Here is a 26,802-nt window from a genome sequence, read left to right on the forward strand (position 1 = left end):
ACCTGAATGTTTCCCATGTCTTATGGTCTCACCTCTCCATGTAGACAATCACTAACACTGATTCAATACCGCAGATGCTGGAAAGTGAAACAAAAGCAAGACGAGATTTTCTGTTCCATTCTGACAAAAGGTGATGAACTTCTCACATAATCTTATTTCTCATTTGTTAGATGGCACCTGACCTGTTGAGCATTTCCACCAATTTCTGTCTTTGCCTCTGTACTGCCATTCAAGTAGGGGTGGCACAGTGGTTAGCACTGCTGCCTCACAGCACCAGGGTCCCAGGTTCGATTCCAGCCTCGGGTGACTGTCTTTGTGGAGTTTGCACATTCTCCCCATGTCTGCGTAGGTTTCCTCCCAAAGTCACAAAGATGTGCAGGCCAGGTGAATTGGCCATGCTAAATTACTCATAGCGATAGGTGCATTAGTCAGAGGGAAATGGGTCTGGGTGGGTTACTCTTCGGAGGGTTGGTGTGTACTGGTTGGGCCGAAGGGCCTGTTTCCACACTGTAGGGAATCTAATCTAATCTAACCTAATCTAATTGCCTTCTCAATTCTCTCAAACATATTTCAAGATTGAAAGATATCCTGTTTGAAGACCACCACATTATTTGTCACCACATCATGTTATAAAACATTCAGGAATTCACAGTTCAAAAGCAGAGGTGGCCTTTCCCTTTAATTGTAGGTTTCTCAAAATATGTAATCCAGAAACGTTTTCATAATCTTAGTAAACAGAACACCAGCAGCAAGATTAAAAATAAGTAGTTTGTGATTATTTCAGATTGCATCTTCAAATACCAATTTCCTTTCTTTAACATTAGAATACAGTTGCACTATGGAAATAACCTTCCTATTGCAGATGAACTAAGAACTCATTTATATAGGCATATTAATATTTGTGTGTGTAGAAACAATAGAACGGTTTAACTTAATCTCATTTTAACATCATCTTTGTGAATCAGCATGAATTTGTTAACATGATCAAAACTTATCCAATACTTATGAAATATGCAATATGAGGTTAATCTGCAATTATGAAAATCCTTGCAAGTTTAATAGTAGCTAATTGAATTTTCCTTGCAATTCAATACTTTCAAAATGAATTTCATAAACAGGCAGTGGATTGTCCTCTGATTTTCTGCATACACTATAGCACACGAAGGTGCATGCATTTTATAATAATATAACTTCTAGCAAAATGAGCAAGAGATTCACCAACTTCATTGTTGTCTCACTAATACACCACAACAGAGGGAATGGAATGTAATCCTAAAGCACGCAAATGATTGGAATTCTATACACTGTAAAACTTCTAATCTAATATACAAGTGGAAATTACACCCAAATGACACAGGAGATAAAAGGAAACTCTTTTCTCTATTTTGAATAGAACATAAAAAACATTAAGTTCAAGAATATACATGCAAACAAAATCACAACACAAACCTTGCTTATTTTTATGCCATGATGTTGCAGGAAATTTACACAACATAGCTACATAGCACATGCTAATCATGATGAGGCGATTCTGCCCACAATTCAATTAAGGGAATAGAAACAGCAAATTTCTATTGAAATTGTAGTGAGAAATTTTAACACTTCGAACACTGTAGATTTCAAAACACACATCAAATGATTTTGTTTGCAAAACATAAACTACAGAAACCAATTAATTTGTAAATTACTTATGTTTCTCCCTTGGTGTTGCATGCCAACACAGAACACCTATCCTTAACATTAGTAAATGCAATTCAGTACTTGGATCCCTCATATACATACAACCAGACATATACCAATATCAGTTGAAGTTTCTGGTTAGTTTAGTCAATTATCTTGGATTCTTAGTGAAGGTGATCTGCATAAATTAGTTATACTTTAATTGACAACAGTTTGTTTTTCCTCCTCAACTAAGATTTTGTTTGCAACTAACTCTCAATTCAAGACAAATAAACCTCCCAGGCTACTTTACTATTGATCGGTTGGTTAGGATAGTTGAGCATTAGTGATTGAATGTTAATTGATCAGAGAGATGACCATTGCAGGAAAAGTATGTTTCTGCACAATGACAGTGTAAAGCTTTCTGTAGACTGACCCATTACACAATTAAAGTTTCTGAATTGTGACACGAGTTGTTTTCCTGGTTGTGCACTTGAGCATACTGTAGATTGTGGTGTACAAGTCAATCTGTGAAGCCTTAGAAATAGGAAAGTTTTTTTTACATGGCAAGTATGAAAGCCTGGTGTAGGGCGGTTGCTATTTTGAATGTGAGAAACAGCAGAATACCAGTAATTTATATTAGCTTAATGTGACAGGGATTATTTAGTGAATTAATTGCACAAAAATATCTCTAACTACTATCAAAATGTTTTAAAACCATTAAATTCATAGTTTTCAGCATCTGCCAATGTTCATTCTCAGTCACTATGGCTATGGCATCATTGTAAGGATCCCACTCTGTTGTGGCATTCACCACCCCTCCACATAAAATCACTCCCATACTTTTTGAATGATTTAATGACACTCAATTTCACAACTTGATACTGAATTCACACAAAACATCAAGTGGAGCAACATACATATTTCCCCGTGCTTTGCAAAGGTTTTTCTGTCCGTCAACCATCCACCATGAACATGGTGAGTCATGCATTGAATTGCTGAATTATGGAAGTCAATCATAACCCAACACTCTGCCCCGGCTGGGTATATAACTAAGTGATATACCTGATCTCACTAGTCATGTGGGAATTGAACAAGCCTCACACTAATAATCTGAATATTGACATAGGCCATTGGGATACCTATTCCAAATGTGACTATTCCATAACTATATTCAATCTTCATCTATCTAGCCATTGTCAAGGATGTAAACAAAAGCAGGGAACTTGAGGGTCAGCATGGTTTTAAGTTTGAAAATTATCAAGTATTTTAATATCATTGCAGGATAGTATGTGAATCTGGTCTTCTCATGACTTGTAAGTTCCACTGGAATCAATTGTTTTATAACTTTTCCATTGCACAGTTTGGCTACTGGCATTTGAGTTTCATTGAAATTTTGCCCATGTTCCTAACATGACCCAATGGGTATTTGTGATTTTGCCACTTTTTGATGACAAATTGCTGGGAACAGGCCATTTTGGCATCTGTTCTTTGGGTAGGTACCAAGTGATTTAGTCCCTCTACCACAATACTAGACAGTTTTTATTCCATGACATAGTCACATCAATTAGATGTTGGTCGTAAAATCTTGCAGCATTGCATATATACACAGTGCATGTATATAAATTTCATTTCTGGTGCTGGCATAAACAATTTGATGATTTCTAGAAGCCCATTCCGATGCATATTGCTCAAAATCAGGCCAGTAGTTGGTCCCTATTCTGAAGGCATATTTGGTCCTGGGCATCTTCTTTAGGTCAGATTCTCCTTCTTCTATTCTCACAGCAGTTTTTCACCAATACAGAATTTCCTTGCTCTAGCAGTTATTTGCTGAGTTAGCAAATGTTACCACTCCTAGCTTGGCAACAGCCTGGAGCTTTGTTTGTTTAACTGCAGGACCCACTTCTTTCACCATGTCTTACATGGTCCTCTCCATGTGGGCATGGTAAGAGATAGTTAGATTCCTTTGCATTATCTACTTGATTTCCTATCCCAACTTATATATTTCAAAGTAAGGAAAACACATCACTCTGAGGATGAAAAATTTAGGCCAATCACTAATGCAAGTATAGCATTTCATAGCGGAAATATTTGGGAAAGTCAACTTGTAACTTGAGCACATAGAAAAGCATGACTTCTAAAACAAATAAAAAGTTGGGTCACTTTTTGGCATGATCTACGATATTTACATTTTTAGTTCTCTCAATCGTCTGTGCATATTCTTCATGAGACTTTCCCATTAGTAAGCTATATTGAGGAAACAGTAAATAGCAGTAAGGAAAATAGTCATGCTAAGATGTGAGGATATGTTATGAACTGCAAGGCATTCTCTGGAAGATTAAACTGAAAAGCAAGAAAAAAGATTTGTTAAGGTTGCAGATAGACATTTACCAGCATTATTTAAGGGAGACAATTATTTGTGTGTTATTGTGAAGCCTGCAGTATAGTGTCCTATAAACTATATTAAAATATGTACATGTACGACTTATGCACTACTTCTTCCATTATAAGTTCTGCTGTTCACAGTTATGGCAGACCTTCCTCTGTAAACTAATCAAACTCTAATTGCAGTCTCCCATGAGTGGTGGAATTATAACTTCTCAATATCTCCCAATTCCTCAACATGCCAAGAGACATCAATCCTCCAACTTGCAAGTTGCTGCAAGTTTTGTTATTTAACCATAATTAGTAGAACAAAATTAAAGTACTATTTAAAAATAAAAACAGAATAAATGATTTTAAAATGGAAACAGTATTGTATCTGTATGCCCTGGTCTAATAAACTTTTGTTATCTTCATTTTAGACTACACTTGATCGCAATTCCCTTTGGAAAGCTTTCAACTGAAGTCAACTGGAAGGAAAATGGGGTTAGGTACACTACCTTGCTGTTGTCTATTTTACACTGCTGTCAAACTTTAAGAATTCACCTTGTGTGCACTGTAACAGGGATTGACCGCATAGCAAAGCACAACAAGCTCTTTGACAAAGAGCTTTACAATAAGTAGTTTTACAGAATACATTTCCCTTCCACATCTTTCAATTGACAGACTAGAACTTCATTTAACTTGGGTTTAGCAACTCTAATATATTGAGCATCCTAATTATAAACTCCAGAGGAATTCCATCTCAGATTTATATTCACCCTCTTAATGCTAAAACACTGGATTTGACTGACTCCTAATATACTTGAATATTAACATTTCTCACACAAGGTTACAACATAAACATTCACCAAACTATGTACTGCTTGCTTTTCTTTCTATTTGAATGTAATGGGATGAAAAGTAACCAGCATTTGATCTGCTAGGGCTCATCTCTCACAGACGTAATTATCTGTTCCTTCCAGTTCCACAACTAAGAGGCACAAGGTTACAGAAAAACAAAATCAAATCCTTTATAAATTATCCCCTCTCTATTCCAAATTTAAAAAATACCTAAAAGATTTCTGTTCAAAGTAACTACAATCATTGTAACAATATATTCACACAGCTGAAAAAATTCTGTAATAATTCCAGACACAGTGTTTAATTAATTAAACAGCCATTTACAAATTCAGAATTAAAAAGCAAACAGGGCTAAAAGATGGCATGTTCAGCCACAAACAAGTGGCCAAGCCACTGGTGATGTAATTGCAGGAAGCAGAAACACAGTCACACTAAATGTCGTATTCTTCATTTTGGAATTAGAATTGCCCAGCAGTGCTGGGATCGCACTGAAGGAGACGGACGATAGAAGGATCACTTTTGGCACCTCGGATGAACTCCTCAAGGGATAGCTTTCCTATAAAAAAAAGGAGAATATCTAAACATAGATAATTTAAGAATAGTCAAGCAGACTGGAAAAATGGAAAGTACAGATGAATGGGAACATGATATATACAGCAGAGTTCTGAACACAATATTTTTATTTTTTAAAAATTTTCAATAACAAGCACTACATTTCTCGAGACATCAGATGTAATTGTGTATTTCAAAAAACATTTTTTTCACCACTGAACTGCCTAAATCTGCACTTAAATCAACACTTCATCCCTCACATCTTAATGCCAAATGGTTTTCATGCTCTTTCATTGTGAATTAATCCATATAACTAGCTGAAAAATCTTAACTGTCAAGAGTGAGGTAGAAGATCTCCCACAGTCTCCATGTAGGTCAGTGCATTGTAAAGTTAGGTACAAAACAGCATGAGAAAAACATGCAAAGACTCGAAGTAATAATGGACTTTGGAAAGAGATGTAACCATGACAGGCACATATTCCCCTCAGCTTCATTTCCCTTCCGCATGTTTCCAGTTCCGATGATTTAGCTTACCTCAATATTATATATCACAGATCAGTGTGGATATATTGGATAAACCCATTTTTAAAAAGTAACTGCAGTAATGATGGAAACTGTTTTTTTCAACACAAATTCAAATAGCAGTCCGGATGTTAAAAATTAACAGGCAGGTTCTTTCATCATCAGATTGGTCAGGATGAAGAAATTTGGTTTTGAGATGTAAAGCCAAATTGGTCCTTTGAAAAGCAACGAGTGTTTTATTTATAGAATCAAAATGATGCCAATCTGGCACAAATGTGGCTTCAGTTGCTGGAAAGGTTAAAATATGTAAATTTAGAGACAGATGTAATATATCTAAATGGCTGAACCATCAAGAGAAGAGTGTTCAAATGTAAACTGTTTTAACATATCAATCCAACTTGCTTATTAGCTTATAATACGAAGAAATGACTGATTCAGCTGTCTTTTGGTTTGGAAAATATACCACATCTTTCATCATTATCTTGAGTCCAATTTCTGGAATTGTATTGAAGTTCATCAGCCAACAAGATTGTATTGCTTATATTAAAAAAAAAATCACATCAGTAAAGGCTTATGAAAGTCTACATTATCAAAATACATTGCTGTGTAATAAATTTGTTGAGAAGTACATTCTGGAAAATAACAATTCAACTCCTGCGGATATTCTCCTCTCATTGTTCTTTTTAAATTAGACTAGGTTCCCTACAGTCCACATCGACCCTCTGAAGAGTAACCCACCCAGACCTATTTCCCTCTGACTAAAACTACGGGCAATTTAACATGGCCAATTCACCTGACCTGCACATCTTTGGACTGTGGGAGGAAACCGGAGCACCCGGAGGAAACCCACGCAGACACTGGGAGAATGTCTGTGTGGAGTTTGTACAGTCACTAGAGGCTGGAATCCTTTTCATTACAGATTTACATGCGAGGGTCATGTCCGTGTCCCAGACTGGGGAGCTAATAAAGATAACCAATTTCAGTGCTCCTTGTTACAACCGATATATGAGGATGGCTTACGGAGAAAGAACCAGAGCTCACAGACAAGATATCAGACTCAACTATAATATTAGTCCACAAATAAATTGCTTGACAACACTGGCATTCTGATAGTCCCTGGTTTCTAAAAGCTTGGTATAACTGATTAAACAGGACAAAATATCCCTATTGCTGGCCCAAATTAATCTCAGTTAGGCTGTGCTCATGATGGGAAATTTGCTACTCCTGACTGCTATTCAGTGACCAATACTAGAAAATGTCCGTGCGTTAACAATAGATAAGTAATCAGTGGGTTCCACTGTGACAGTGTTTGCCCTCATGATGGACCTATCTGTCAATGCCCAAAGGCTCATCTATATAAAAAAAAGTTATTTTAAGCTGCTACTGAAAATAATCTAATACTGTAGCTCTTCAGCAAATGCAGACAAAAGTGGAGAGAAAAATAAAATCTTTCAGCATCTAACACACTTTTGAAGAATAGCAACTTGAGCCTAAGCATCAGAGATAGCCAGTGTTTATAGATTAATGGGTCAGCAGGACAGAAGGAAATATTGTAATTGAAAAAATGTAATGATAATTTTCAAGGTAAAGTAATATCAGTGGCTACCAAAACAAAGACACATTTAATTCCTCTGTGCTATTTTAATGCACTCATTACTTCAGACAGTCTTAGTTTGTGCTTAGAAAACACTGAATCAACAACAGATAGGAATTTTTATGGTGAAGTTAAAAAGTGCTAATAATATTGTATTCATGCATGTGTAAATGGAACTGAAACATTTAGCATTTATTTTATGTTCTTCAACTAGTCACTTTGGTAAGAAATGTATAAAGTTACAGTTTATGTTTTGCTTCCCCTTTTAAATACATCCTTTGGGAGTTCTCCAAGATACTTGCCGTAAAAGGTAAGTGCCATGCACAGTAGCATATTCTATAAATACTCTATTATGAAGAGAGCTATGGATAAAGGGTTGTACTTTCAACCAACACTGCTGAATATTCTAGCACCAAATTACTTGTGGTCTGTTTTTAATCAGTGATATCAACCAAGTTATTTGCAGAGATTGTATAAACATTATCAGTCAATAAATGTTGACTTGTAGGTTATTGACAGTGTCATGTCTTATGTAATAGATTATAAAGATGAGCTGTCTGGTGAAATTTTGTAAGAGATAAAGACTCGAGATTACTGTAGAACTCATGAACTCACCATCTCGGTTGGTATCCATCTGTCTGAATATTTTTTCCGTCCTTTTCTCAGGTGTTGACTCATCTTCTGGCATCTTCATCACAGAAGAAACCATTTTATAGATTGCCTACAAAACATTTTGAAAAGTACATCTAGCAGTTTTGCATCGACACAGGTTCACATTCATCAGTTGCTGCAGAGTTTGTCTATCAGCCTAATATTGAGTTGAGTTATGTGCTGATGCATTAAATACAAACTTGAATGAAATTATTTTCATTTCCTTTTGGAGGCTAAGATAATATGAAGGCAATCTGCTCCCTGTTACAAGCTTTGGCCTTGCCTGGGATATTGCTTTGTTACATTGTGATGAGTCGCTACCATAAGCATTCCAAGGGACTATATTTGTTAATGGGTCAATTTTTCCCAATATCAAATCATATCATCATAAAAGTTAGGAGCATAACAATAATATCCATGATCTGAGCTTGACATAAAAGCAAAATACTACAGACATTGAAAATCTGAAATGAAACCAGAAATTGTTGGGAATACTAAGCAGATCTAACAGCATCTGTGGAAAGAGAAACAGTTAATGTTTTGGATTGAATTTGATGCTTCTGCACTTCATATTTGATCAGCTGAGTATTTCCACTTTCACATGCAGCCTTATGCATGATTTGAGGAGAAAGTGAGGACTGCAGATGCTGGAGATCAGAGCTGAAAATGTGTTGCTGGAAAAGCGCAGCAGGTCAGGCAGCATCCAAGGAGCAGGAGAATCGACGTTTCGGGCATGAGCCCTTCTTCAGGAAGAAGGGCTCATTCCTGAAGAAGGGCTCATGCCCGAAACGTCGATTCTCCTGCTCCTTGGATGCTGCCTGACCTGCTGCACTTTTCCAGCAACACATTTTCAGCTCTTATGCATGATTCTCCAATCATACTGAAGGTAGCCAGAAATGCATTGGTGAGATAAAGTCAGCTTTTAAATGTAAAAACAGCCATATTATAGAATCCCTACACTGTGGAAGCAGGCCTTTCAACCCATCGAGTCCACACCAACCTAGACCCATTCCCCTACCTTTCCCTGTAACCATGCTTTTCCCATGGCTAATCCATCTAATCTGCACATCTTTGGACTGTGGGAGGAAACCCATGCAGACATGGGGAGAATGTGGCAAACTCCACACAGACAGTCACTCAAGGTTAGAATCAAACCCAGGTACTTAGCGCTGTGAGGCAGCAGTGCTAGCCAATGAGCCACTGTGCTGCCCCAATTGTATCGGAAAGCATAAAAAAATTATCTCAAACACATTAAACAATAATATTAGACACCATCAAGTATTTCCAAGAGAGAAAATCACATTGCTCTAAGTGCTGAAAGATCATTATAAACAAATCTCACCTCAATTCATCAAAATGCCTGAATTCAAGAGAACAAGAAAAGTAATGAACCATACACTGCACTCTCTCTACTACTCTTAACTATTCCTATTTGGCCTGCTGTTTGTGACTAGCTCTAGGTTTGATATCACCAGGGTTTTCCTTGCTAGACTAGGCTTCTTCCCAAGGCAAAAGTGAGGACTGCAGATGCTGGAAACCTCCATTCCTGATGAGGGGCTTTTGCCCGAAGCATCGATTTCCCTGCTCCTCGGATGCTGCCTGACCTGCTGTGCTTTTCCAGCACCACTCTGATCTAGGTTTCTCCCCCAAGCCTTGTTGTCTGGCTGACCAAATATCTTCTTTCTTCTTCCCGAGCAGAAGTGAAAGACTGTGATTGTCACTCCATCTCCCACTCAGAAACTCAAACCTGTCAACTACAATTAATGATCCATTCTCACAGAAATCCATCATTACTAAAATAAAGATCTGCATAGAATTTACAGCACAAAACCAATTCTCAGCAGTTATCCTCACACTGAGCTCATCTCAATATTTGTGAACATTCACTAGAATTCCAAACAACTTTAATTATCTAAATTACTCTGAAGTAGATGTCTCCTCTGAATTCTGAATTACTGTTCCTAGCTCTGCTGCTTTGTGAATTTAACCCATTGAGAATTACATTTCCCTCAAAAGATAAAAGGTCAAGAAGGTATATGGCATGCTTGCCTTTATCATTCGGGGCATAGAGTATAAAAATTGGCAAGTCATGTTGCAGCTGTACAGAACTTTAGTTAAGCCCCCTTTGAAATATTGCATACAGTTTTGGTCGCCCCACTACCTGAAGAATGTGGAAGGTTTGGTTTACCAGGATGTTACCAGTATGTTACCTGGTTTGGAGGGTATTAGCAATGAGGAGATATCGGACAAACTCAGTTTATTTTCACTTGAACTTCGGAGGTTGAGCAACAACCTGAAAAAGGTTTACAAAATTATGAGAGGCAGGGATAAATATGAGTCAGAGTCTTTTACCCAGGGTGGAATTGTCAATTATTAGGGGACATAGGCTTAAGGTAAAAGGAGACATGAGAGGCAAGTTCTTTTTACACAGAGGGTGGTTAGTGCCTGGACTGCACTGCAAAGGAGGTGGCAGAAGCAGATACAATAACAACATTTAAGAGGCATCTTGACAGATGCATAAATAGGCAGGGAATAGATACCATCCACATTTTAAAATAGCACCAATTCTCAGCCCAATCTTGGTGGACCAAAGGGCTTGTTAGTGTGCTGTATTGCTCTTTGTAATTTACACAATACTTCCCATGGAAGCACAATTCTAAACCTAAGAGTGTGATATCCCACTCCAAAACCTCAATGATGTGCTTTGAGTAACAGAACTTACAATTTTTCTGGAACAAATTCTTATCACAATATCATTACTGCAAGATACTCACGATCTTCTGCGAGGAAGTATTTTAATGCTCTAACCTGTTTCCATTCATGTTCCACAATGCAATCTAAAAAGAGTGCTAGCGGGTTGTGGATTCCTTTGTTCTGTTGCAGCTCCTTGTCCTTCTAGTTTTGTTTTAGTAAGACTGGTGACAAAAAGGCTGTAGAAGGGCGGCCACTAAGATTTCTTGGTAGCATCAGGAAGAAATTATTTCCCCCATTTAAAATTACACATTCAGATTCATACAATAAATTTAACATCTGATTCAATTCAAATTGGCTGAACTGCACTTCAGAGAACTCGGTCAAGAAAATCCTCCCAGTGGTGTAGTAGGGGGCACTTACCTGACATTGAGCTGAATATAATGAGAATGGTACTATTGCTGGCTCTGTCTGCGTGTGACCCTCAGGGGGCATGAGGCTGATGCTAGCTAATGATAATCATTTGCTGTCCATTACTGACATTCCTCACCCCAATGACTCTCAGCAATTCACCAAGAGTGAATAATATGCAAAATACAAAGTGTATCTCATATGCTTTACTGCTATGAAATACATTCCACCAAATGAATAGGGTCAATAGGCTAAATGGTTTTCTTTCAAATTCACATCAAGAATGTTTAAATAGATTTGAGGACAGAACCTGATACAGCAATTTTTTTAAATTAGAACCACTGCCTCTAAAGTGATTACTCATAGGAATAAATGTGGATGCAATCACAGAATTCCTACAGAGTGGAAGGAGGTCATTCAGCCCATCAAATCCAAACAGACCCTCCGAAAAGCATCCCACCCAGATCCACTTGTCTAACCTATCGCTGTAACCCCATATTTACCATGACTAATCCATCTAGCCTGCACATCCTTGAACACTGTGGGCAATTTAGCATGGCCAATCTAACTAACCTGCATATTTTTCAACTGTGGGAGGAAACCAGAGCACCCAGAGGAAATCCACACAGACACGGAGAATATGCAAACTCCACACAGTCACCTGAGGGTGGATTCGAACCTGGGTTCCTGGTGCTGTGAGGCAGCAGTGCTAACCAGTGAGCAACCATGCAATGAAGACTTACCATGTTGAGTACTTCAACAACACTTACAATCAGAGGGGCTCAGGCTTCCACTACTTAAGAGATTACAGTGTTAGTGATGAAGGCTAACGGAGCCCATTATCCTCATCAAACGAGGCAGCCACACCAACTCATTCAACTGAACTGGAAGTGGCTGGCAAGGGTGCCTGAACCCAGAAGGGGGGTTAACTTAAATGGGTCAATAGATTAAATGGAGGTCCAACATAAAAGGCAAATCAACAGAAAAAGTTAACACAAAGATAGGATGACTGCAAAGGAAAGGAAAGTAATTCAACTTAAAAGACCTTTAAATACACAGTTACAATCATAATACAGCCTCCGAGTTAGGTTAACATCACACTATGCCTTTATGGAGACTAGGTGATTGAGCAGCCATCAGAAGTATGATTTATAATGGTTGCCGTTTTTCATGAATCTTACAATTAGTTTAAAATTTAAGTCACTGAAATTGTTGCAGTTTGTTTACATGCTTGCTGCTTGGAACAAATCTTAGCAGAATTGTCTCGGTCGTTTTTTTTAACCACATTCATTCAAAGTGCAGCTCTCTCATTTTTCAAACTCACAGACTGCTATATGTAACAGTGGTTTTGCCAATAAACACAGCCCATAATTAAACCTCTGGGAGCTAAGAATCACCTTGGACAAGTCCAGGAGAACGGAAGGTCTACTTGATAGACAGTATAAAGTATATTCATGAAGCATGTTTTCAACTGTGCTAAAAGAAAACAAGAGCATGTTCTGTTTTGTGATTTAAATATAAGTTGCCTCCCAAAATAATGTTTAGTCTATAGTGTTTTTAGTCTTTTGTTATTGTAAAACTCTTATAATGTGAAATCTTGCTGTGTCACCCTTACAGCTACTAACTTTTAAACAAAATTTGAACTTCCCGTTATCAGTGTGTACATAGATTGTAACACCAATCTCAGATGATCTGCTACTGAAACCCTCATTTACGTCTTTCTTACCTCAATACTCTATTTCAATCCACTCTTGGCAGATTTCTCACATTCTTCACTCTGTAAACTTGAGGTCAACTAAATCTTTGCTGTCTATATAACTGTATAAACATTAGTTAGGTCACAGACAAAGTATTGTGAAGTTCTAGAGTCCACATTATAGGAGCATTGTGATTGCACTAGTGAGGGTGCACTGGTGAGGGAGAAAGGATTTACCAGGATGTTGTCAGAGCTAGCGAGTTTTACTTATCAAGGGAGATTGGATAAACTGGGACTGTTTTCCTTGGAACAGAGGATACTGAAGGGGGACATGATTAAAATATATAAAATCTTGAGAAGCATAGATAAGGTAGACAGGAAGAAACTTTTTCCCCTGTTAGAGGGACCAATGACCATGGGACATTCCTTTAAGGTAAGGGGCAGGAGATTTAGAGACAATGAGGGGAAAAATGTTTTCATCCCAACAGTGATGGGAATCTGGAACTCACTGCTTGTAAGGGAAGTGGAGGAAGAAATCCTCGTAACATTTAAATAGTATTCAGATATATACGCGATGCCAAAACATGCAAAGCTATGGGCCAAGTACTGAAAAATGGAATTAGAATAGTGAGATAGTTGTTTTTGACCAGCACACACCCAATGGGCCAAAGGGTCCTGTGCTATAGACTTCCATAACTCTATATTTTAACTTGCACCAAGTCCTATTCCCATATTACTCCTATGCTGGATGCTGACATAGGATCCTATGCCATGATTTTAAAATTCTCCTATTTGTTTTCATTTGCCACGCTTGTCCCTACCCCTGAAAACAGCTCCAGCACCACAAATCTCTCAAGATAACTGCACTCCTCTCATTCTGGTCTCTTGAATATCTCCATTTGCTCCAACACTGGTGGCTGTCCTTCAAGTTACCTTGGCCCCAAACTCTGGAAAATTGCTCCTACACATCTGTCTGTATACCCCACTTTGCTCCTTTATAATACTCCTTAAAACCTACCACTTTGACCAAGACTTTGATCATTGGATTTATTATTTCATTATATGGCTCTGCAAAGTTAAACTTTTTCAGACAGCAGAAATTAGTGTACCAATGGATCAACATATGCATTGACACAATGGAGTTACAACAATACAGTTTCAGTGTTTTTTGCAAAACATGTAATTTACCCATAGCCTGTTCATAATTTGAAGCAAGAACTGTACTAAAACACTGATTCACAGTTATTGTTTTCTGCTTCTAGACTGAAGATGGCACTACGTTTGTGCTTATATTTGAGGAATAAATGGCATCCTATTAAACTTATACCGCATGAAATTGTTAAATTACATAGGATTACACAGAATGTACAGCACAGAAAAAGCCATTTGACCCAATGCCAGTGTTTATGCAGCAGTCATGCCTCCTCCCAGCTTTTCTCTACTTTTATACTCATTGACTCCCATCTCATCTGCATGTATAGTTTCCCTTTAAATGTATCTATAATATTCTCTTCAACTACTCCCTGCTGTGGTATATTCCATATTCTCATCACTTTTGACTGAAGAGATTTATTTTGAATTTCCTCAATAGATTTCTTGATAATTCTCTTATAATAACGATCTCTGGTCATGTTCATCCCTAACAACACAAAGCATTCTCTCAGCTTCCACTCTCACAAAAGCTTTCATATTTTTAAAGATTTTAATGGAGGCACCCCTCAGCCTTCTATTACTAAGAGAGTAGGCCTGTCAATCCTTTCTGGTACACAATTCTGGTACTGTCCCTGTAAATCTCTCCAGTGCTTTTATATCTTGCTTATAATATGGAATGCAAGGTGCAAGACAGGTTGAGCTCAACTTTTCTTTTTTCCCCAATTCTATCCATCCCCAAAAGCAAGTGCTTCATTTGTTTTTCTTATGGTCTTGCTAAGCTGTGGAACAATTTCTAATGATTTCTGTATTTGTACTCTTAGATCCTTTTGTTCTTCAATCCTACTGAGACCTGCACATTCCAACAATAAATGACTTCCCAATTCTTCCTATTAAAATGTACGATCTCAAATTTAACTTCATTTACTAATTATTTGTAAATCATTTTGTAAAGTTTATTAATGTTCTGATATTTGATGCAGTCCTCCTAATTGACAAATCCCTTCAATTTGGTGTCATCTTCAGATTTGAAATAGTGATTTTGATTCCAAATTGATGTAAATTGTACGTCTAGCACTAATCCTTGTGGAATATCCCATGTTCTGCTACTTGAAATAACTATTTTTTCCTCACAATTTCTGCTTTCTGGCTTGAAGCCAGCTAGCAATCCACTCTACCCCAACTCTGCATTCTCTGGCCTTACTATTAGTTTATTATGGAGCATTTATTATGGACATTTTGACAATCCAGATAAATTAGATTTATGTCATAACATTTTTACTTTCATATAATGTGGGCATCATTGGTTGGACCAGCATTGAGTTCCTGCTCCTAGTTGCCTTTGCGAAGGTGATAGAACATAGAACAATACAGCACAGAACAGCCCTTCGGCCCACGATGTTGTGCCGAACATTTGTCCTAGCTTAAGCACCCATCCATGTACCTATCCAATTGCCACCTAAAGGTCACCAATGATTCTGACTCTGCCACTCCCACAGGCAGCGCATTCCATGCCCCCACCACTCTCTGGATAAAGAACCCACCCTTGACATCTCCCTTATACCTTCCACCGTTCACCTTAAATTTATGTACCCTTATAATACTCTGTTGCACCCGGGGAAAAAGATTTATGTCCCCTTGTAACACTCTGTTGTACCCGGGGAAAAAGTCTCTGACTGTCTACTCTGATCATCTTATAAACCTCTATCAAGTCACCCCTCATCCTTCGCCGTTCCAATGAGAAAAGGCCTAGCACTCTCAACCTATCCTCGTACGACCTATTCTCCATTCCAGGCAACATCCTGGTAAATCTTCTCTGCACCCTCTCCAAAGCTCCCACATCTTTCCTAAAGTGAGGCGACCAGAAATGCACACAGTACTCCAAATGTGGCCTAAACAAAGTCCTGTACAGTTGCAACATCACTTCACGACTCTTGAATTCAATCCCTCTGCTAATGAACGCTAATACACCATAGGCCTTCTTACAAGCTCTATCCACCTGAGTGGCAACTTTCAAAGAGCTATGAACATAGACCCCAAGATCCCTCAGCTCCTCCACCTTACTAAGAACCCTACCGTTAACCCTGTATTCCGCATTCTTATTTGTCCTTCCAAAATGGACAACCTCACACTTGACAGGGTTGAATTCCATCTGCCACTCCTTGAACCACTGCAATCCAGTTGGAGTATGAAAGGACTTGCAGATTTTGATGCCAGTGACAGTGAAGGAGCGGCCTTATAGTTCCTAGTCAAGATGGCGTGTGCTTGGAGGGGAACTAGTAGGTGCTGCACTTGCCCTTCAAGGTGGTAGAGGTCATGAATTTGGAAGTTGCTGTAGAAGGGCCTTGGTGAGTTGCTGTAATGCATCTTGTGGATTGCACACACCGCTGCCGCTGTGTGTCAGTGAAGGGAGTCAATGGTAGACAGTCATCTTCCTGACAACCTAAGTGCTGCAGGGGAGATAAATGGTCAGTAAGTATTGTCTCTCACTGTCCCTTAGCTGCTGTAAGGGACAGAGACAGTATGGAGCAGTAGAGGAAATCTTTCGCAGAACCCATCTTATTGTATGGCTGTGAACAGAGTGATCTGCAGTCTACCATTCACACTGCATTGGGAAAGGAAAGATTTTTTGAATATTGACATTTTTCCTAACAGCAGAATGACACCAATAAGTTTCCATTGTCCTTGCACTGTAAGTGACATCATTCAATGCCTCTTTCTAAAGGCTGCAGGATAATTTTGATAACATTAGTTGAGCTGGTCGACCTGGCTTAGTAAATAGAGGTGAGTGTGGAAAGAAGTTTTAATGAGCTGATCCACACAGTAGTTGCTGTATATTATTTACTCCTACTGTTGATCTTAACTGATAACTAGGAATGTAAGGACTTAACTAAAACAAGAGAAAGTTAATTAAATCTATCATTTGGCAGTTGCCACCATTCTTTCAAATGGAAAATAATTTGTTCATTTCTTCAAAGGATTACAAATTTCAGTTTCTCAATGTGATAATTGCTGTTCAGTCGTGGTTTGGTCAGGATCCTGAAGGATATTGCAGTTACATATCTATTTCAAAAATTCATGACAAGATAAAATCATAGAGTTGCCTTCTTGAACCGGTATAGTGCTTGCAGCATTGGGAAAATCAGAGTGCAGAGTGCAATTAGGAAGGAAGCTCCAGGATTTTGACTCAGCAACACTGAAGGAATGGCGATATACATCCAAGTCAGGATGGTGAATGACTTGGAGCAGAACTTGTAGGTGGTGGCATTCCCATGTATCTACCGCCCTTGACTTTGGCAGAGATTGTGCATTTGAAAGATGCTGCCAAAGGAGCTTTGGTCAGTTGTCATCATGTATAAAGTGCACATTGCTGCCACTGCGTGTCAGTGGTGAAGGGAGTGAATATAAAAAGTGCTAGACCGGTGCCATTCGAATGAACTGCTTTGACCTGAATGGTGTCAAATTTCTTGAATATTGTTGGAACTGCACTCACCCAGGTAAGTGAGGAGTATTGTCACATTCCTGACTTGTACCTTGTAGATAATGGACAGATATTGCGGAGTCAGGAGGTGAGTTACTTGCCACAGAATTCCTAGTCTCTGACCTATTCTTGTAGCCACTGTATTTATATGGCTGGTCTGGTTCAATTTCTGGTCAATGGCAAGCCCCAGGATTTTGGCAGTGGGGGATTCAGCAATGCTCAGACCCTTGAATGTGGGGACAACAGTTAGATTCTCTCTTGTTGGAGATGGTTATTGCCTGGTACTTGTATAGTAACAAATGTTACTTGGCACTTTTTATCTCAAATCTTGCTGTATGAAATGCTTTAGTATCTGAGGAGTCATGAATGACGATGAACATTGCGCAATCAGTGAACATTTCCAATACTGACCTTCTGATTGAGGGAAGGTCATTAATGAAGCAGTTGAAGATGGTTGGGCCTGGGGTACTACCCTGGAGAACTCCTGCAGTGGTGTCCTAGGGATGAGATAATTGATCTTCAACAATCTGACACTATTTCTTTTCCTCTTTTCTTTCTTAATTTTTCCTTTATACTTCTCACTTCTTTGTAATTTCATATATTTTGCAAAATGATCTTTTAGAAATCCAAATAGCTGGCATACAAAACTTTTTCCTACACTCTAGCCATTCCATTAGGAGGATTATACAAAGCGAATGATTTCTAATCATGAATATTGGTGATGTTGGGTGGAATACTGGAGCTCAGTAAGAATGACGGTGATTACAATCAGTTTATAGGTGAGCTGGATGTTCAGTTTTAAACAGTATTCATCATAATGATGTTAGACAATGTTTCCATCAGTTGAGAATCTCTAACTAGGCAGCATTGTCTTTTTATTCTGTATCTCTAATTTAAAACGATGCAAAGGAATTTCTTTTTGGACCAATTAGTGAATGTCTTGAAATCTCTACCCGAGAGTGTGATGGAGGCTACATCACCGAAAATATCTAAACAGGAGGAAGACAGAACTTAGAAATATTGAAGAGATGACAGCTTTCAGGAGAGGACACAAAAGAAGCCTGGGTCAGATCAGCAGGGCAGGCTTGAGGGGCTTAATGATCTACTACTGTTCCTGTTTCTTATGTTCTTATACTATTCTTTTAGATATCAGTGAGGCTCGGGTAAATGGCGGCTGGGAGGGCTGCCAGTGCTAAATGGTGGCTAAGGCTCAAATCAATACACGGTGTCATGCGCTACAACATACAACAGTTTGGCTGATAAGAGTTCATGGGAGCAAGAGGTGTCTCATGGCCGGAAGAATCTCAAGGAAGGTATTAGGGGATATGCAGCATCAGGGCTATAAGAGGAAGGGACTTTGATGATAATGGAGGCAAAGACAAGCTGCAGATGTAACTTAGGACCTCTTAGATACAATGATCTCTGGTGTTCCTCATATGTGTCTTGCATTGTTGATTGTCAGGAAAAGCCCATCTGATTCATGACTGTCCTTTAGAGAAGGAAACTACCATTCTTACCTGGTTTGGCCCACATGTAACTCCAGATCCACAACAATGTGGTTGACTCTTAAATGCCCTCTGGGCAATTAGGGATGGGTAACAAATCTTGCCTCACCAGCGATGCCCTTATCCCATAAATGCATTTTTTAAAAAGTAAGGACGGAGTCAGGAAAAGGGCTTAGACAGCCATTAGACAGTGGAGACAAGAAACCTGGAGAAAAGGTACGGTGATCTTAGAGTAGAGGAGATGGAGACCCAACAGCACTCGATATGCATTGAGATCAGCTCCTGTTGGTACACCAGTTGTGTCTAAGATAAACTCAAGTCTGCACTCCTTGGACTTGAGCAAGTGAAGTCTGGGTGGCTGATGACATGGGAATCAAAATGTGAGAGGATAAAAGTTTGGCTGAGAGCCAGTGCATCAAAAGTGAAGATGGGGAGTAGTTGAGCAATCTGGGAGCAGTAAAACTATGAACAACTATTGCAAGATCAAAGACCTGGCAATGGCTGTTTGAATATAATGCCTTAAGTAACTTGTAGTAGAATTTATTTCCCAGGGTTGAATGCAGAAGGTGCTTATGTGGGAAAAGAATTGGGAATTTGATGATGAGGGATGTAAACATGAGCTTGGTAAGCAGTGAAGACGTGGTGGTGAGTATGAAGGAGAGACAGAAGGAGAGACATCTGATGGCCACTGGAAAAGGTGGAATGGGAGCTGACCGGAACATTGATATCATTAAGAGTAAGCTGTTTTCAAGACTGAACCTGAGGGAAACTGGCAGGAAAACTGTACATTTTGGGGTAAAACTGGAGGTGGATTTGGGAGTGGTGGGAGTGGTAAACAATGAAAAGTTTAACCAAGGGGCAAGGTGTGTGGAGTAAGGTGAAGTAGGAGGAATAACAAAAGCAGAAACAAAGTCTTAACCCTTTATTTGTTTGATTGGATTCTTGCTAGGAAAGGATATTTTCCCCTTGCCTTCATTTCCATTGGGGCCTAAACAGGACATAAACCCAGTGTTCCTGCTGCAAATGTAAACCTTGCACAGTATTTTGTGCCAGAAATTAATGCAAAAAATGTGAAGTTTCGTGCTTGTAGCACCAAACTAGGAAAATATTACTGAGGCCCAGTGAGCCAGTTTCACCAGTTAGAAGTGACCTCTGTTCTGTGCAACAACGTGTTGAAATGTGACCATGATGTCTCACAGAGCAAGAACCAAGTAGTGCCACAGAATCTAGAGCTTTTATTTCCACTCATATTTAAAGAGGATAATCCAGAGAAAAAGGGAGAGACAAATAAAACAAAAATTAGTGTATGGAAAAATTTGGATCACAATATGGAATCATTTACTGTTCAGCATTGATACTCCTTCTGGGAAAGGAAACGGTTTGGGCTTAGCTGGTTACACAAGTTGCAAACTTTCAACTGTCAGCTCTTAAAGAAACATTGCTATTGTATTTTTGTTTAGACAATGATGAATTTGGCGAAATGTTAATAACATAATAATCATTGTGCTTATAATAACACGTAGACTTTACTTTAACAGCAACTGCACTGGAACAAATCATAAAAACTTAGGGGAGGCAAAAACATATTCGAAGCAGTCATGTTTCCCCAATGCTGGATGTGGATTTCTCTAATAACGGGTTTGGCTATAATCGACCTTCAGTGCTGAAGTAATCACTGCTGCAGAGTATAGATTCCAGGTTGAAAGCTACTGGGTGTACAGACTTAGCAATTTGCTGTACCTTTGTATATGTGCATACTGAGAGCAGTGAGAAGTGAACGTGGACAGAGACAAGTACGTAAAGTGTTCTGATGTACAATCAGGCTTCTCCTTTAAGGATCAGCGTGTTGAAACACTGCATGGCCAATGAACTGAGCCTGCCCCATTAAACATTCTGAATGGCAGAAAGAGTGAGAATAAATGTGGGAATAATGTATTAGACCTTTTAATCCTACACTTCTACATCCTTTGGCCCTGAACAAGATTCTAATGGACACCAAAGAAGAATAACTGTCCTTCTGAAGTATTCAACATTCTTTCAAATAACCCACATTGGATGAAATGTCTGTATCACTGGGACCCTCCAAGAAAAAGACTGTAGTGAGTGTTCTCAATTATCTTAATTTACTTCACTTGAATTGAAGTCCAACTGGTCATCTGAAGTGTCTCGAGAGAATATTTGGCAGAGAGGCTCAACAGGAATCAGGCTCAAACTTTCATTCTGGATGCAGGAATCATGAGCGAGGCCATTTCTCAATTCTGGGTCCAACATGTAATTTTTATGGTCACATGGCAGGAACAAGCTGATTGGGGCAACTATCTCCATGAGCAGATTTCCATAACAGGCAGCTTAGAAGGCCAACTTCATTGACTGGAATATCAGTTTGCTTCTGTAAATTGCTGTTAGGCACCCAAACCTTCACTCCTCACTTATTCCTATTCCCTGCGCCCCCCCCCCATGTCGCCTCATCAAACTATTAATGGAAGCCTAAAGCACAATTGCATTACTAAAATGTCTAGAGCTGAACAGAGCTGGCCATCTGTTGCACTGTTTCAAAGACTGGACTGTCAATCAAAGGAAAGAAATCAAAGGGTCAAGCTGATACATTAAAACTGAACCTCGGACTCGACAAGATGGCAGCGATTCTGTAGAACTGCTGTGGACAGCTCTGTCTAACAGCCAAGGCATACTGGTGTTTTATTGCCATCCCTGGCCAACTTATGTGGTGGAATTATTAGTCTAAAACCTTACAGAACACATATTTTTTAATATTTGGGAGTGGGAAGGATGCCAAAAGGAGGGAGGACACTCCCCTGCAGCACCTACAACACCAGAAACTGCAGCAGCAGCCTCTCCTGAACCCCACAGGGACCTGACAGACTCGCATGAATTGGCTGCGGCGATGGAGAGACTTACCTTGAAAGTTGCGGCTGCGATTGAGGAAATCCGTGGGGAGATTCGTGCCCAGGTCCAACCCCTTTATTGGTCACAGTATTGAGTAGAGGAGTTGGGAGGTCATGTTGGGGCTGTACAGGGCATTGATTAGGCCACTGTTGGAATACTGCATGCAATTCTGGTCTCCTTCCTATTGGAAATATGTTGTGAAACTTGAAAGGGTTCAGAAAAGATTTACAAGGATGTTGCCAGGGTTGGAGGATCTGAGCTACAGGGAGAGGCTGAACAGGCTGGGGCTGTTTTCCCTGGAGGGTCAGAGGCTGAGGGGTGACCTTATAGAGGTTTACAAAATTATGAGGGGCATGGATAGGATAAATAGGCAAAGTCTTTTCCCTGGGGTTGGGGAGTCCAGAACTAGAGGGCATAGGTTTAGGGTGAGAGGGGAAAGATATAAAAGAGACCTAAGGGGCAACATTTTCACGCAGAGGGTGGTACGTGTATAGAATGGGCTTCCAGAGGATGTGGTGGAGGCTGGTACAATTGCAACATTTAAGAGGCATTTGGATGGGTATATGAACAGGAAGGGTTTGGAGAGTTGTGGGCCGGGTGCTGGCAGGTGGGACTAGATTGGGTTGGGATATCTGGTCAGCATGGACAGGTTTGGACCGAAGGGTCTGTTTCCATGCTGTACATCTCCATGACTGTATCGCATCCATGCTGCAGAAGCATGAGCAGGAGATCCAGGGCCTCGGGGAGAGACTGGAGGAGGTGGAGGGTCGAGCGAAGCTGCGATGGAGTCCTCATCCAGTCGGATCCAGGTGCTGGATCAAGAGGTGAGAGCCTTGCAAAACCATATCGACGACCTCAAAAACCGAGGTCGGAGGATAAATCTCCAAATTGTCGGGTTCCCTGAAGGTGAGCAGCCAGTCAGCTTCCTTGAAAGCTGGCTGCTGAAGTTTTTGGGCCTTCACATCGAGTCCAGCAGGCTGCAAATTGAAAGGGCATATCGGGTTATAGTGCACAGGCAGGCCCAGTGCAGCACCCCCGCTCGGTCCTAGTGCAATTCCATTCATATAAGGACAAGCAAAAAGTCATAGAAGCTTCCAGATCCCTGGGAAAAGATCCGCAGGCACTGCTGTACAAGCGGTCAAAAATAAAGTTTTTCCAGGTTTTTTCAGCAGTTGTAATTCGAAAGAGGAAGTCCTTCGATGAGGTTAAAAAGAGGCTGAGGAAACTGGGCATTCAGTACTCCATGAGATACCCTGCAGTACTTCATTTCAGCCACGAGGACTCAGTTTATACATTTGACTCAGCGGATAAAGCTAAAAACTTTGTGGACACTTTAAAATAGACGGATTGGCCTGAAGAATATGGTTAAATTCCTTTCTTTCTCCCTAATAATTTGTTTTTTGGAAAGGGGGGAAAAGACTTTGGAATAAGTTGTTCCTTTTTTTTAATAACTGCATTTTCTGATGGGAAATTTTGTGGATGTTCTTTGTTATCTCTCCCCCTTTTTATTTTGTTTGTTCTGTTTCTCTTTTAGTCACAAGTAGGGGTGATATGAAGCCAGAGATGGGTGGAGTGCTCATCCTGACTTTGTCTTTTTTTCTGTTGATTTAAGGATCATCTCCTTGTTTTTATTTCTGGCCTAAGGCTGGGGCACAGTCCGGGTTTGAGGGAGCTGTGAAGGAGGGGATGGGTAGGAGGAGTGCCCCCTATGGGCAGGGGGAAGAGTCTTCCATTCAAGGTTCTATAGTTGGTTTTCTTTGTAGTCTTTTGGTAGTAATAGTTGTTTATAGCTATGATAGAGTAGCTTTTGTATGTATAGTTTTTCGATTCTATGAGTCTTTATTTACTTATGCTCGGTGCCTTGTAAGCAGGGTTCTCCCTTTGAGGGGTTCAAAGGTGTCTGATGGCTAAGTGTCTTATTAAATGGTGCACCTGGAACATTAAGGGAAGTCATTCGCCTGTTAAAAAGAAAAAAAGTGTTTTCTAGCCTTAACAGGGAAAGGGTTGATAGCGCTTTGTTGCAGGAACCCCACCTTGATGATGGGGAACACCTGAAATTACAACAGGGGGTTATGACCAGGTATTCTTTTCATCCTTTACTATTAAAAGTAGGGGAGTGGCGGTACTAATCCAGAAAAATCTTCCGTTCACATTATTAGAGCAGATGAAAGATGAGCATGGATGGTTTGTGATACTTAAAGCCCTGATACATAGGGAGGAATATGGCATTTTAAACGTCTACTGTCCTCCAGCGCATCCCTTCAAATTCTTGATTAGTGCTTTCTCTAAGTTGAGTGTTTTTAGAACACGGCACATTATTATAGGGAGGGGATTTTAATTGTCTTTTGGATCTGACAGTGGACAGGATGCCTTGTGGGCCCCCAACTATTTCTTCACAGGCCAAGCAGGTGACTGACTTATGCGAGGAGTTGGGGCTAGTGGATATTTAGAGATGTCTCTACCCTACCGGCAGGGACTTCACCTTTTTTTCAAACCCACATAAATGTCACACGAGGATTGACCTCTTTCTGGCTCCCTTGGCCCTTCTGGATTCAATTATGGGTTGTAAAATTGGGAATATAGCTATCTCTGATCACGCGGCAGTATATTTGAGGTTAAGGCCAAGAGTGAAGGGCTAGGTTTGCGGCATTGGCGTTTTGACCGTTTCACCTTAAGGATTCCAAATTTGTGGAATACGTTTTGAAGGAGTTTCAGGAATTCTTGACTATCAACTCAGGCACGGCTAGTAGTCCGTCCATGCTATGGGAGACTGCTAAGGCCTTTGCTAGGGGATTAGCTATTTCCTATTCGGCTAGCCAGAAACGACAGAAGGAGGAACAGCAGCATCTTCTTGAGACGCGGTTGAAAGCTGCGGAGGTGGCACATTTTGCGCGGCCTTCGGTGACTAAGCTACAGCGGATCATGGCCCTTCGGGCTGCTTTGAATTCACCACTGACACAAAATGCAAAGAAAGTACTTGCTTTTGCAAGACAAAGGCTGTTCGAATATGGGGATAGGCCAGGGAAGTATTTAGCGTACCTGACTCGGAAAAAGCGTCCTCCCCAATCCATTACTGCAATCAGAGACAGCGCCGGGCTCCTTACATACGATGCTAAAAAGATTAATGAGGCTTTTCGGAGCTTTTACTCTGAATTGTATCAGTCTGAAGGTTGCGAAGACAGGAGGGCTAAAATGGAGACCTTTTTAAAGAACCTGAACCTCCCAGGGGTAACCTTGGAACAGGCCTCTCTCCTTAATGCCCCCTTGACAGTTCAGGAAATACAGGAGGCAGCTAGGCAACTTCAGAGTGGGAAAGTGCCTGGTCCTAATAGTCTTCTCGGTGAGTTTTATAAGAGGTTTATAGGGATTTTGTCAGAGCCGATGTTGGAGATGTATAATCGCTCCTATATGCATGAATGCCTACCACCATCTTTGAGAAAAGCTAATATTTCCTTAATTCTTAAGAAGGGGAAGGTTCCTGAGGATTGTGCCTCATACAGGCCCAACTCTCTATTAAATTCTGATTTCAAGATTCTGTCCAAGATTCTGGCACTGAGATTGGTGAAGGTGTTGCCCCATATTGTGAAAGACGACCAGAGAGGCTTTATAAGGGGCAGTAGGTCCTCGAATAATATTAGAAGGTTGCTGAATATGGTCCAAGTCTGTCAGCAACAATCGATTCAGGGGTTGGTGATTTCCTTAGATGCAGAGAAAGCATTTGACCGGGTGGAATGGCCATATCTTTTTTATGTCTTAGAACAGTTTGGGTTGGGTGAGGTCTTTGCTAGGTGGGTGAAAGTTTTATATCGCCATCCTCTGGCTGCGGTCATCTCCAATGGGGTGAAGTCTGGGAATTTTACGATTGGTAGGGGTAGTCGGCAAGGCTGCCTCCTCTCACCGTTGTTGTTTATGTTGGTGATAGTGCCGCTGGCAGAAGCCATTCGTCAGAACGTCCACACAACTGCTCCGGAAGTGGGATCGAGGGCACACAAGATTACACTGTATGCAGATGATGTTCTTCTGTTTTTATCGAACCTGATGACCTCCATAGCCTATTTGATACAATTTATCAATTCATTTGGGGCTATTTCAGGATATAAGATTAACTTTGCAAAATCGGAGGCTATGCCTTTGGGGAACCTTAAGGATGTACCAGAAGTTGAAGGTGACCCTAAGTTCCCTTTTAACTCAAAGATCAGCAAGGCAGCCTTTGTGTGTGTAGCCACAGAAAATGGGGGAGATACTAAACGAATGTTTTGCATCAGTATTTACTGTGGAACAGGACATGGAAGATATGGACTGTCGGGAAATAGATGGTGACATCTTGCAAAATGTCCAGATTACAGAGGAGGAAGTGCTGGATGTCTTGAAACGGTTAAAAGTGGATAAGTCCCCAGGACCTGATCAGGTCCGAGAACTCTGTGGGAAGCTAGAGAAGTGATTGCTGGGCCTCTTGCTGAAATATTTGTATCATTGATAGTCACGGGTGAGGTGCCGGAAGACTGGAGGTTGGCAAATGTGGCGCCACTGTTTAAGAAGGGCGGTAAAGTCAAGCCAGGGAACTACAGACTGGTGAGCCTGACCTCAGTGGTGGGCAAGTTGTTGGGAGGAAATCCTGAGGGACAGGATGTACATGTATTTGGAAAGGCAAGGACTAATTCGGGATAGTCAACATGGCTTTGTGCATGGGAAATCATGTCTCACAAACTTGATTGAGTTTTTTGAAGAAGTAACAAAGAAGATTGATGAGGACAGAGCAGTA

The 26,802-nt window shown here is 40.2% G+C and overlaps 1 protein-coding gene across 11 annotated transcripts in view; it reads right to left on the bottom strand.

Annotated features, from left to right (window-relative positions):
* Positions 1 to 652: 652 nt before the first annotated feature.
* Positions 653 to 26,802, bottom strand: part of LOC122549160 (neurocalcin-delta) — a 266,843-nt gene continuing 240,693 nt past the window's right edge. For all 11 annotated transcript variants that reach the window (XM_043688508.1, XM_043688506.1, XM_043688505.1 and 8 more), the window contains 2 exons: positions 8,168 to 8,273; positions 653 to 5,440 (listed from right to left, as the gene is read on the bottom strand). In XM_043688508.1, coding sequence (XP_043544443.1) covers positions 5,343 to 5,440; positions 8,168 to 8,273 — 204 coding nt within the window. In that variant the 3' untranslated portion in view covers positions 653 to 5,342. The remainder of the gene's footprint in view (positions 5,441 to 8,167; positions 8,274 to 26,802) is intronic.

Source organism: Chiloscyllium plagiosum, chromosome 4 (genome assembly GCF_004010195.1).
Source record: "Chiloscyllium plagiosum isolate BGI_BamShark_2017 chromosome 4, ASM401019v2, whole genome shotgun sequence".
NCBI classification, from domain to species: domain Eukaryota; kingdom Metazoa; phylum Chordata; class Chondrichthyes; order Orectolobiformes; family Hemiscylliidae; genus Chiloscyllium; species Chiloscyllium plagiosum.